At 37.8% G+C, this 12,594-nt stretch overlaps 1 protein-coding gene across 1 annotated transcript; it reads left to right on the top strand.

Moving 5' to 3' along the window:
- Positions 1 to 653: 653 nt before the first annotated feature.
- Positions 654 to 12,288, top strand: LOC133622290 (protein FAM72A). The gene is made up of 4 exons (XM_061984851.2): positions 654 to 1,418; positions 3,846 to 3,923; positions 5,918 to 6,042; positions 8,760 to 12,288. Exons 1-4 carry the CDS (start codon positions 1,267 to 1,269, stop codon positions 8,852 to 8,854), a joined length of 450 nt encoding a protein of 149 aa, XP_061840835.1. The 5' UTR covers positions 654 to 1,266; the 3' UTR covers positions 8,855 to 12,288.
- The last annotated feature ends 306 nt before the right edge of the window (positions 12,289 to 12,594 follow it).

Below are 12,594 nucleotides of genomic sequence, written 5' to 3'. Positions count from 1 at the left end.
TTGTAGCTGCGATGCATTGTCTTTAATCTTCTTTCTAATGAGTTCAATTTTCTTATTATCTAAAATAAAACAGTTTTCTAAACTGGACTTTCAATCGAAGCAGGAAGTAATACTTAAAGGAAAATCTCCATTGAGACAGAAAGACTTTTAAAACTGAAGAAAGATAAGGAAGACTTCTATAAACAAGTTATCGATGCTTTTGGTCAGAAGGAGAGGCGCGTCCATGTGCGCGCATGGACTTCATTTATAAGTAAAGGTAAGCCCATAGTAACGTTTTTTTAAATTAAATGTGCTTTTTTGTGTGCTACAGTGTATGTGTAAAGTTAAAGTTAAGTTAAAGTACCAATGATTGTCACACACACTAGGTGTGGTGAAATGTGTCCTCTGCATTTGACCCATCCCCTTGATCACCCCCTGGGAGGTGAGGGGAGCAGTGGGCAGCAGCGGCGCAACGCCCGGGAATCATTTTTGGTGATTTAACCCCCAATTCCAACCCTTGATGCTGAGTGCCAAGCAGGGAAGAATGCTGGTATGAGCTTTTAAACATAACCCGTTAACTGCTGCCAATCAAATGGTGAATAAGATACTCTTTAGGGTTCATATGTTTGTAAATCTGACTGTGATGAAGTCAGTGCCTCACCAGCCATCAACCTCACCGCACGTCACTGCTTCTGACAGGACAAACAAACGCTCCCCCTCCTAATTTTTGATAGACCCCAATGAGGTTGAACGATGTGCAAATAGACCAATAAACAACCCGAGTTCGGGAAACAGGTCCGCCTACGTCTAGGATGTATCCAATCAAATGCGTGCTTGTTGATATATCTAACCAATTGCGTGAGTGGCCGTTGGGGCACAACCAATCACAACCAGGCATGGGTTCTTTGAAAGCGAGTTTCAGGAAGTGGGTTTTAATGACCAGGAAGTTGTAAACAAAGCTGACAGCTATTTAGTTAGCTGTTAACTGCAGCTGTGTTACAGTCGCGTCCCTCGCCATTGCCGGGTGTTATTGTATCATTTAGCGCACCGTCGTCTTCACGGGACCTAAAGAGACAGAGTCTCTTTAAAGCGGAGGCGGATTCGTCTGATCCCGACCGTGTCTTTGACAAGCTAACGTTAGCTGCGCTACTCGACGGCGTTCCATTGAAATGATCGAATCATCGATGTAAATGAAGGTGCGTTTTGAAGTCACGTGATTTAAACGGGCAAAGAGATCGGAGGTCGTACTGCTTTGTGCGCAACGTCCCACTTCAAAGCAGGACGACGATGTCGACGTCCAACGCGAGTTTCAAAAACAAGTGCGTGGCCCAGGTCAACTGCACCTTTTGTGGCAGTTTGCTGTGTAAGAGGGGCATGAAAGCGGTGCTTCTTGCCGACACGGAAGTGGAGCTGTTTTCCACTGATATACCTCCCAACAGGTAAGTGCTGAACACGTTAGCACTGCGAGCTAGCTTTTGTTTACATAGGCCAGGGGTGGCAAACTCATTTTAGACCGGGGGGGCCACATGGAGAAAAATCTACTCCCAAGGTGGCCCGGACTGGTAAAATCACGGCACGATAACTTAAAAATGAAGACAACTTCAGAGTGTTTTCTTTGATTCAAAATAGAGCAATCACTTTTAGATCGGGGGCCACATGGAGAAAAATCTACTCCCAAGTGGGCCCGGACTGGTAAAATCATGGCACGATAATTTAAAAATAAAGACAACTTCAGATTGTTTTCTTTGTTTAAAAATAGAGCAAGCACATTCTGTTCGACACTCTTTGAAGATGAATGCAAGCAGTACTCCCATATGGGAATTAGTTAGATTAATCATTTAGTTTAGTAGTTTGGTCTTTATTTGAAGGGACAATGCACAGAAACATTAAGCTCAAAGACAGATATGTTCTGTACCAGATTATATAGCTAATTTCCATCTGCAGTCCCTGGCTACCTAAATTAAAGGGATACAAAAATCATGCAATGAAATTATAAGAATAAAATCATACAATAGCATGTAATCAAATTAAGAAAAATCATAAAATGCCCTTTCATGGACACATACTTAATATACAATACAACCATACCTCATTTACATCATCACACAAAGACAAGACATGCTCTTGTTCACATCTGTCATCATTTCTAAAAACAACCATGATTTTAACAGACACACCTCACAGTTTACAACAAAATGGATAAATATAATACACATTAAGTTGATGTGTCAATCATAGTGCCCACCTTAGTGACCGTGTGAGCAGCTTTGATTGCTCCAAAGCCACTTTTTAACTTCAATTGTGAATGAAGAGTAATCTGTTAGACTTTTCAAGTTTGTTGTGAGGTCGTTCCATTCCTTTTTCGCTCTATATGAAAAGGCTGATTGTGCAAAGATGTTTTACATGTGGGTACGCTACACTGCCCCCTGGTGGAGGCTCTTATGTTTCTAGTTGTCACGGCAGATGTAAACTGGACAAAGTGCTTAAGTGGCGCTGGTGCAGTGTTATTTAGGATTCGATGGGCCATTCGTATTGATGCTAATCTTTGAATGTTAGCTAAATTTAACAGTCTATATTTTCGGAGGACTAAACAGTGATGGTGGTGTTGTGGTTTTCGGTCAAGGATTTTGAGAGACTGTTTGTGCAAAGTTTCCAATGGCCTCAGTGTAATTTTGCTTGCCTGGGACCAACATGTTATACAATGATAAAAGTTACTTAATGGTTACAATATGATACTTGTAAAAAAGAAAAAGAAAAAAAAAAAAGAAAAAAAAGTAATTCCCAAAAAAATGAAAAGTAGTTATTGAACCATTTGGTGTAGAAGAATGGCTTTGAGTTCTTTTGAAAGCTCACAATTTTTTTCCCTCTCGACTGTCAGAATTGTTGTTAGTGCTACTGACAAAAATAGGAGTTTTGAGTTTTAAAATTTGAAAATGATACTACAAAAATGTTCATGTATTTTAGGTTAGTGCGCGTGCCTCACATTACAAAGATCCTGGGTTCAATCCTGGGCTCGGGATCTTTTTGTGTGGAGTTTGCATGTCCTCCCCGTGACTGCGTGGGTTCCCTCCGGGTACTCCGGCTTCCTCCCACTTCCAAAGACATGCACCTGGGGATAGGTTGATTGGCAACACTAAATGGTCCCTAGTGTGTGAATGTGAGTGTGAATGTTGTCTGTCTATCTGTGTTGGCCCTGCGATGAGGTGGTGACTTGTCCAGGGTGTACCCCACCTTCCGCCCGAATGCAGCTGTGATAGGCTCCAGCGACCCCGAACGGGACGAGTGGTAGAAAATGGATGAATGGATGGACATTCTGAAAATGTACAAACCATAATGTTGTTGTTGGGTACTTACGTGTTGCGGTTAATTGTATTCTATCTTTATTTGTTATTTATACTTTCTGAATAAATTAAGTGATAATGTTCATCAGTCAACTCATTGGTGTTAATTTTCAAGCTATCAAGATAAAAACATATCAAAATCAAATTACAGGATGTTATGTATTTTGCTCATTTTCCTCGACTGGTGCACTGACATAATGTGGTTTATAATTTTTTACATATGTAGCATCATCTACAAAGATACGAATAATTGCTATTGTGACATCTGTATTTAGAACAGCAGTTTTTTTATTCCAAAATTGACAAATTTTTATACTGAGCAAACTCATCCCGCGGGCCGGAAAAAGCCTTTTCGTGGGCCTGATCTGGCCCGCGGGCCGTATGTTTGACACCCCTGACATAGGCTATTGTTGCCAGGACAATCACTATCGCTAGCCGATGCCCACTGGAACATTGAGTGTGATGAGTGTGTGTTTTGTCAGAAAATGTGCAACCTTTTATGTGTGTTTTGTTTCTTCTATCAAGAACTGTTGACTTTGTGGCCAGCTGCTACTCTACAGACAGCTGCAAATGCAAACTGAGAGATATAGCATGTCTCAAGTGGTAAGTATACACTTTTTTTTAACATGTCAGATGAAACAAAAATTGAGCTGTTTGGTCACAATACTCAGCAATATGTTTGGAGGAGAAATGGTGAGGCCTTTAATCCCAGGAACACCATTCCCACCGTCAAGCATGGTGGTGGTAGCATTATGCTCTGAGCCTGTTTTGCTGCCAATGGAACTGGTGCTTTAAATGGGACAAAGAAAAAGGAGAATGACATCCAAATTCTTCAAGACAACCTTAAATCATCAGCCCAGAGGTAGGGTCTTGAGCGCAGTTGGGTGTTCCAACAGGACAATGACCCCAAACACACGTCAAAAGTGGTAAAGGAATGGCTAAATCAGGCTACAATTAAGGTTTTAGAATGGCCTTCCCAAAGTCCTGACTTAAATGTGTGGACAATGCTGAAGAAACAAGTCCATGTCAGAAAACCCACAAATTTAGCTGAACTGCACCAATTTTGTCACGAGGAGTGGTCAAAAATTCAACCTGAAGCTTGTGGATGGCTACCAAAAGCGCCTTATTGCAGTGAAACTTGCCAAGGGACATGTAACCAAATATTAACATTGCTGTATGTATACTTTTGACCCAGCAGATTTGCTCACATTTTCAGTAGACCCATAATAAATTCATAGAAGAACCAAACTTCATGAATGTTTTTGTGACCAACAAGTATGTGCTCCAATCACTCTATCACAAAAAAATAAGAGTTGTAGAAAGTATTGGAAACTCAAGACAGCCTTGACGACATGTTCTTTACAAGTGTATGTTTAACTTTTGATGGCGACTATATATATATATATACTTGCAGTGTGTATATTGTACATATCACATATTATGAATGTGTCTGTTACTACATTATATATATATATATATATATATATATATATATATATATATATATATATATACTTGCAGTGTGTATATAAAACCTTGATGGAGGGTTTTGAAGTTATTTTAGAGACTTTGAAGTCTACAACGGTGACTCGCATTAGTCACTTCTTTCAAGCGTTTATCATCTTTAAAATCCTATAAAAAAAAAAAGAAAGACATGTGTTAGAATCTCCCATTATTGTGAACAATAGGCGAAATTCCAAAAAAGTGCAGTTCCCCTTTAACGGCCCCATATTGTAATGGCGTGACCAACAAAGCAACTTTGTCAGTCTTACACAACTGCGGAAAAATAAAAATATTCTCAGATTAAACAGTCTTGTGAGTAGGGCTGCAACAACTAATCGATTAAAATCGATTATAAAAATAGTTGGCGATTAATTTAGTCATCGATTCGTTGGATCTATGCTATGCTCATTCGCTGAGGCTACGTATTTTTTTATTTTTTTTAACCTTTATTTATAAACTGCAACATTTACAAACAGCTGAGAAACAATAATCAAAATAATAGGGGTGTAGTTGTATCGAACCCTTTCGGTACGGGGGTTTCGGTTTGGTGCGGAGGTGTTTTGACAATATAACAACCATCAGCAGTAGGACATGGCTATAACAGTTGTTTTAAGTTGCAAGAAAAAGGCATTAAAAGACATTACATTAGATTTGCTAACATCTGCTAAAACCCTGTTTTAAAGTTGAGATGTTTTTTCAGTGTTGTTGAACTACATGTGTGTATCTAATGTTAGGAACTACATGTGTGTATCTAATGTTAGGAACTACAGGTGTGTATCTAATGTTAGGATTTTCTGCAACAGCTCTTTAGCAAACAACAATACTGCTCATCAACTGATCTTTTTAGTCTTGTCACTGATTGTCACGTGTTGATTAGTTCATATCTTGCCCATTTGAAGAGAATTGTACTGTACTGTGTGTTAAATCAGTTGATGTTCCCTTTGTGTGTCCTCTCTTGTTGTTGTCCAAGTTGAAAACAACATCTGTGTGGCAAAAGTCAGCAGATAGAGTTGGTTAAGCGCTTTTCCGGGCTGCTCGCTGTAAAATGCTGACTGGTGTTTTTCTCTTATTTTTGTTTTTTTCCCCTCCCGCAGCGGTAATGTGGTGGGCTATCACGTTGTGGCCCCCTGTAAACCCTGCCTGCTGTCCTGTAACAATGGACACTTCTGGATGTTCAACAGCGACTCTGTTTCCACCCTCAACAGATTGGATGCAACAGGTACATTTGATACAAATTTGGTACCATACATATCAACACACGCTCATATTGACACGAGTAATTAGATGGTACTCTCAAAAATAATTTTCCTTGTTTTAAATTGTAAATAGTTTTTATTGTAACTTAAATATTGTTTCAGGATTTTGGAGTTAGTACGGGGGGATTCCTTTAAACCACCCCAATAAACCGTAGGGATGGGTACCAAATTAGGTATGTTTCTATGTACCAACCCAGTACCTTCTGTACCACCAGATACAGATTCACATAAAATTAAAACGGTTCCATATTTTGATAGATTTTGTCGCACGTAACATCACGTTGGGTTGCAGAATTTGCACCGGCTAAAGCACTTGGCAGGGAAACGAGCACCCTCAAAGACTGCCTGTAGATGTTTCAATTTTCCATGCCAAACAAGCAAGTAAGTCTGATAGAAGGCACTCAACAGTACAGTGAGCCTCCCCTTTTTAAAAATGTGCGAGCTTGTTGCAAATTTAAATTTTAATATGCCATATACATGCTACCGATTAGCATTAGCATATTTACATGGCGATTTAAACACCTCGAAATTACAATCAAACAGCTGGTGTGTAATAACTTAGAGCAGGGCCCAATTTTTCTACTACAGAGGGGCCAGGACCCCACTAAAAGTTAACACTGAATTAGAAATCTTACTCTTGATTTTTATCCTATTCAATAATTGTATCTAGCATACTTAGTTTAACAGGATAAATCTTGCCAAATGGTAAGAATTGTGTTAATCATAAATATTATGATCAAGACTTAGGTCAGGCTGATTTAAAAAAAACAAAAAAACAAATCAATTATAGTGCAAAAGAAACCGATGAAAGATACATTTAAATACAATTACACAGTGCTACAATAAACCCATTCTAACTAAAATAATAAGATATGTTTGTTAAATAAACTGGCAATATAGTGTAAGTGCAAGTGAAAATACAGCTTAAACACTTTAATCATATTTTTTGCGCTTAAGAAACTTTAGCTCCAGGCTTTTTCTATTTGTTTGTTATCATCAATACTGCCACAAGTGGTGGACCACAGGTGAGAAAAAAACATTTTTTGAAGGCCCAACATTGGGCCCAGGCCCTATGGTTAAGAAACACTGACTTACAGTATATACACGTTTTAGGGCTCAACCAAAAAAAACAGACTGGCACAATCAACTTAATGGCAAAGACTGTAATCCCTGGCTAGGCAAAACACTGTAGTACAGAGCTGAGAGTATGGCCAAGTTGGTAGTAAACATTGCGCCTTGTAGTCACTTAAGGGTCTTTTGATTTATCAGAGAATTACTGTGGCTCCATCTCGTGGTACACCAAGTATTTGATTAAGTATTTAAATACAGTAGTGTTTTATTCCCCTATACTCAAACAAGTGTTACTGGTCAAACTGTGTGTAATATTAGTGTCCAAAAAAACAACAACTTGTTAAATAAAACTTATGCCTTGTTTTTAATGAATACTTAGGCCTACTGCGCTATTGTATTTTAAGGTTGGTCATTATGGTGGTACTTGGAGAGCCAAGTGTTTTCTGAAGTGAAACTTGGTGAGAGCCACTGAACTAAATGTTTGGTCCAAGCCAAGTGACTACATGGCGCCATGTTTGCTACCGAGTTGGCCATACTCTCTCTATACACTACTGCAGGGGTGTCAAACTCGTTTTTATTGAGGGCCACATCGCAGTTATGCTTGCCCTCAGAGGGCCGCTTTTAAAAATGAGTAATATATGAATATACATGTGTCTGTATATATAATACATTAACAATATATTTTTATACATAAGCTGCATAAAAAAAGTTTAAATTTTACTTTAGAAACTGGCAGCTCAGTCACCAGAATTTTATAGTAAAAGCAGTGTTTTTTTTTTATAGCATATAAAAAAAATGTAATAAATGGAATGGAGAAACAATACCACTGTATTTAGCGGTAAAATTCAAGCAACAGAGCTGCCAGTTTTGTTTTGTTTTTACAATAAAATAGTGTTTTAACGTCTTTGTTTTTATTTAAACATTTTTTTTTTGTGTCTTACTGTATATGAAAAAAAACAGTACCAAAATTGATTTTACAGTAAAAAAACTCAGTTGGCGGAATTTGCAATTTTACAGTCTACAATTTAATTGATCATTTGTTTTGAAATCATAAGTCAAGCAGATATTTAAGTACAGTATTTATCTTTATTTTAACAAAAAATATTTTTGAAATACATAGGGTATTTTGATTTTGATATTACATTTTAAAAGATATGCAATTGCATGCAGTACATGATTTTTAACGGGAAAGAACAAATATATTTAATAAGAAAAGATTAAGCATTTTATTAACAAATATTATTTCCAGGCTTTCGCGGGCCACATAAAATAATATGGGGGGCCAGATTTGGCCCCCGGGCCTTGAGTTTGATACCTGTGCACTACTGCCATCTAACGTCGTGGAACTTTAACTGCATGCAAAGTCTACCATATAATACTTGCAAATGAGAGTCAGAAGTGTAAGAACACAATATGTAATAACAAGTTATTAATATCATCTTAAATGCTGAATTACATTAATACATGTTATTGATAAACAATTAACATTTATTGACACACAAGAACCCTAAAAACTGGTATTATTAGTTTCTATTCTCAGCTACCATGTATAGGTTCAAATATGAAATTGATACATCTAATTTGTACTGAAGATGAATAATGTGTACAGGTCTGAACTTGCTCCTGTGGGGAGATCTTCCCGAGCTGGAAGACAGCGAGGACGAGGACTCGGGAAGCCCATTGGCGGAAGAATGCATCAGGTAAAGATGGACCCGGACCACCTGAGAGGCTTTTGGAGGAGCCACGGTGAGACGAGCGAGGCCTTAAAGTGTGATTCAAGACTATGAAAGGTGCCGGTTTGCTTTAGGCCGACACCTAATATCCCAGGTGTGCTTGAAGCCACGCCCCCTGAGTGGTTATGTCACAGCAAGTATTTGGCCTTGGACAGCTGGTGGAACACCTGCTCTGACACACAGCGGCTTCGTCCAAAGGGCATATCCCCAGAAAACAACACAGTGGTTGTGTTGTGCCCGTGTGACATACAGGTCACACCTCTTTAGAAAATAACTGACTTACATAAAAAAAAGGGGGTAGTGCTCCACTAGATAGCAGGAATAATCATTTCAAGAGCTTTTTGTAAATGTTAATTTACATACCTTCATTGTTTCCAAACAGTGTCTGCAACACGGCAGTAAAACGGCTGATCAAACAAAACAGAAGTCATAGTCATGGACCCACTCTCCAATCACCTAAACATACTCAATATATAAGTCGCACTGGACTATAAGCCGCAGATATATACTGGTACAGAAGATTTTGTAAATGTTTGTTTACATACCTTAATTGTTTCCAAACGCCGTCTGCAACACGGCAGTAAAACGTCAGATCAAACAAAACAGAAGTCATCGTCGTGAGGTCGCTACCTGCGCAAGCTAGCTCTCCAATCAGCTAAACAGATTCAGTAACTTAACGGTGACGTTTTGGTGAATTCACTGAGGAAATTGTGAAAGTTAAACAATGCAAAAAGAATGCCACTGTAATTTAATGATACTAACACAGACACTCGTAAACCTGTTAGCATATTAGCTAATGCTAACAACGCTAGCTTCATTCATACAACATGTAGAAATATGCATGAAAACACTCCTACAGACATCACACGGAACCGTTTATTAAGAATTGTGTTAGTTATATGAATGAATGAAGAATCCATATGAGCAACAACGCTATGGACGGCACGAAACAGGAAGCGCATTTTCAACCTGCAGTACCTGCAGTGAGAGAACTCGTCCAAAAGATGGCGCCATAGCACAAACAATAACACAACTTCTCAGTCCTCTGCCTGGGTTTGATGAAAACGATTGAACACGAAACATTATGGCCGTTAGCGGATACAAATCCAAACATTACTGATTTGTAAGCCGCAGGGTTCAAAGTGTAGGTCAAAAAGTTTATAAACCGGAATTTAGGGTAAACGTCTGTTATTTGTCTGTTACCCACACAGCCCAGTTGAATAATGACTATAGAAGCCTTCGTTGTTAAAGCACACACAGCCTTTTTTAAACACTGTAAATATCTAAGATGCTTTCATCGTCACTTTGTGCTTCCATTAAGCCGGCACACGATGAGTTAAGTCTGTCCGCCAAAAGAGGCGTAATGTGACTACTCGGTAACGAACCACCTTTTGTTTCAATATTTCAATTGGTAATGAGCACATTTCCTTAAAGGGCAGGTTCCATACACACCCCAAATACTGAGGGCCGTAAGATGTCCTTGTTTTATGCAAGCACAGCCACCATGACAAGACCACCAGAAACTGATCCAAATATGTAGTATTACACAAGTATTACTGCATGTACTCCACTATCTGGCAACATTTCACACTGTGTGTTGTCTAGCACAGCTCTATTGTAGCAGCAATTCCAAAGAATCGTCAACGTCTTAATCGGAATATTGATTATTGGTCACCAATATGCTCCAGATTAGGGGTCTCCAACCTCAGGGGGCCTAATCAAAATTATTGACACACAATTGTATTTAAAAAGGCATCTTTTTATTGTTTTTTATAAGTATTATTTTTCTAAATTATGTCCAAAAAAATTCAAATGTATCTGAATTTGAGAAATAATGCAGGGTTATTTGTTATTTAACAATAATATACAATCAATGTAATTCCAGAGTTTCTTAACCTTTTTTAACCTCTGGGCCCAACTTTTCCACTACAGAGGGGCCCGGGGGCCAGCGCAAATATTAACAATGAATTGGTAATCTCACTCTTCATTTTAACCAACTTCAAGTGTACAAGCTTGTCCAATGATATAAAAGCAAAGATCATTATCAAGGCTTAGGTCAGGCTGATTACGACAATAAATACTAATCAAATATACTGCAAAAGGGACTTGTAAAAACCCATGAAAAATATATTTTCATACAATTCGCGGTGCTAAAATCATTTAAAAACTAAATTAAAAAAGTTTTTTTTTTTAAATTAACTATCATTAAATGAGAATACAGCTTCACCACTTTATTCATATTTTCTGCGCTGAAATAATTTATCGAGACTTTTTTTAGCTCCAGACTTTTTCTATTTTTTGATAGTCATTAGTGCCACAAGTGGTGGAAAATGAGTATTACAACTGACTACCCCTGCGGCCCACAGCTAAGAAAACACATTTTTGGCCCTATGGTTAAGAAAGGCTGATCGAAACCGACTCCACTTTGACGTTTTGGTGAATTTACTGAGAAATTAGTTTTAAGTAAGTTAGTAAGTTAATAATACTAACACAGGCGCTCGTAAACGGGTTAGCATATCCGCTAATGCTAGCGACGCTAGCTTGATCACATTACTTTTCAGCACAAATGTGGGGCCCTCGACTCCGGAGCTCAAATTCCGGTCGTCTGATTTCTTTGCATTCCCAAACATTTTTTTCTTCAAATAGAAAAAGCCGGAGATGGAAATGTCTGTTCCAGGGTCAAACTGTCACCCGTGACAAACGTTTACTGCACAGGCAACGTTTTAAGTAACATCAGAACACAACTTAAGTGTAGAATTAAGTTAACCAAGGTGGTGTTGATACCTTAAAACGATGAAACCTCACCTGATCATACGACCTTCTCGGGTATTTTATTGGCCATGATCTGATTGATTAGTGGTAGTGTAGTATTAGTAGATCACGTGATTAAAGCAGTGTCACACACTTTTCAGCATTGTTGCTACTCCACTTCTCTGCCACAATCTAACGAAGTTATGTCAGAGCTGTTTGCCTTTATGAAGCAAACTAAGAAATGTAATATTTGTGTGTTTTATCCTCCATATTAATTTTAACTGTTGCTATGGCAACTTATTAAACCTTATTTATTCAGTGCACAGACCAGAATACTGACAACACACTTTATGTTTACAATCTTTGTTTACGATCGCTTTGCTTTTTGTTAATGTATTTAATGTTTCATTTGTGATTTTGTGTTTTTTCGGGGGTTATAATATTTACCAGGAGAAGGCATCACTTGTGAGCTTCCACTGGCCAGGACAATAAATGACACGATAATCCAAAATATCGAATTGTTTTTGAAGTGAATGACTTTGGCGTGACTTGCCTGTTGAAAATGTCTATTTTGGAATTGCACTGACTGGTACTTTGGAACCTGGATTGTTGTTTTTGTATGCGTGTTAATTTAATAAAACTCTTTTTTTAATACCTCTGACAAGTGATTTTTTTAAGCTTTACTCAGAATCAAAACTACAATCCAATATTTTCTGCTCTTTCAGTTTCAGGTTTTTTTTCTTGGATTGTGTATTGGTTTTTGTATTAGTTTTAGTTATTTAAAATGTATTTATTTCTTAATGTCTTTATTTCTACATAATTCATACAAAAACACTTGACCAACATAAAATTTTTTTTTTTTTAGAAAGTACATTAAAAAAAAAAATGTTTTCAATAATTTACCCTTTAAATATAAACAATGCATAAACAGATTTTTGACATAACAAGCAAGCAATACTT

Source organism: Nerophis lumbriciformis, linkage group LG23 (assembly GCF_033978685.3).
Source record: "Nerophis lumbriciformis linkage group LG23, RoL_Nlum_v2.1, whole genome shotgun sequence".
NCBI classification, from domain to species: Eukaryota; Metazoa; Chordata; class Actinopteri; order Syngnathiformes; family Syngnathidae; genus Nerophis; species Nerophis lumbriciformis.
The sequence above is the reverse complement of the archived record's forward strand: the minus strand, read 5'-3'. Positions and strand labels throughout refer to the sequence as shown.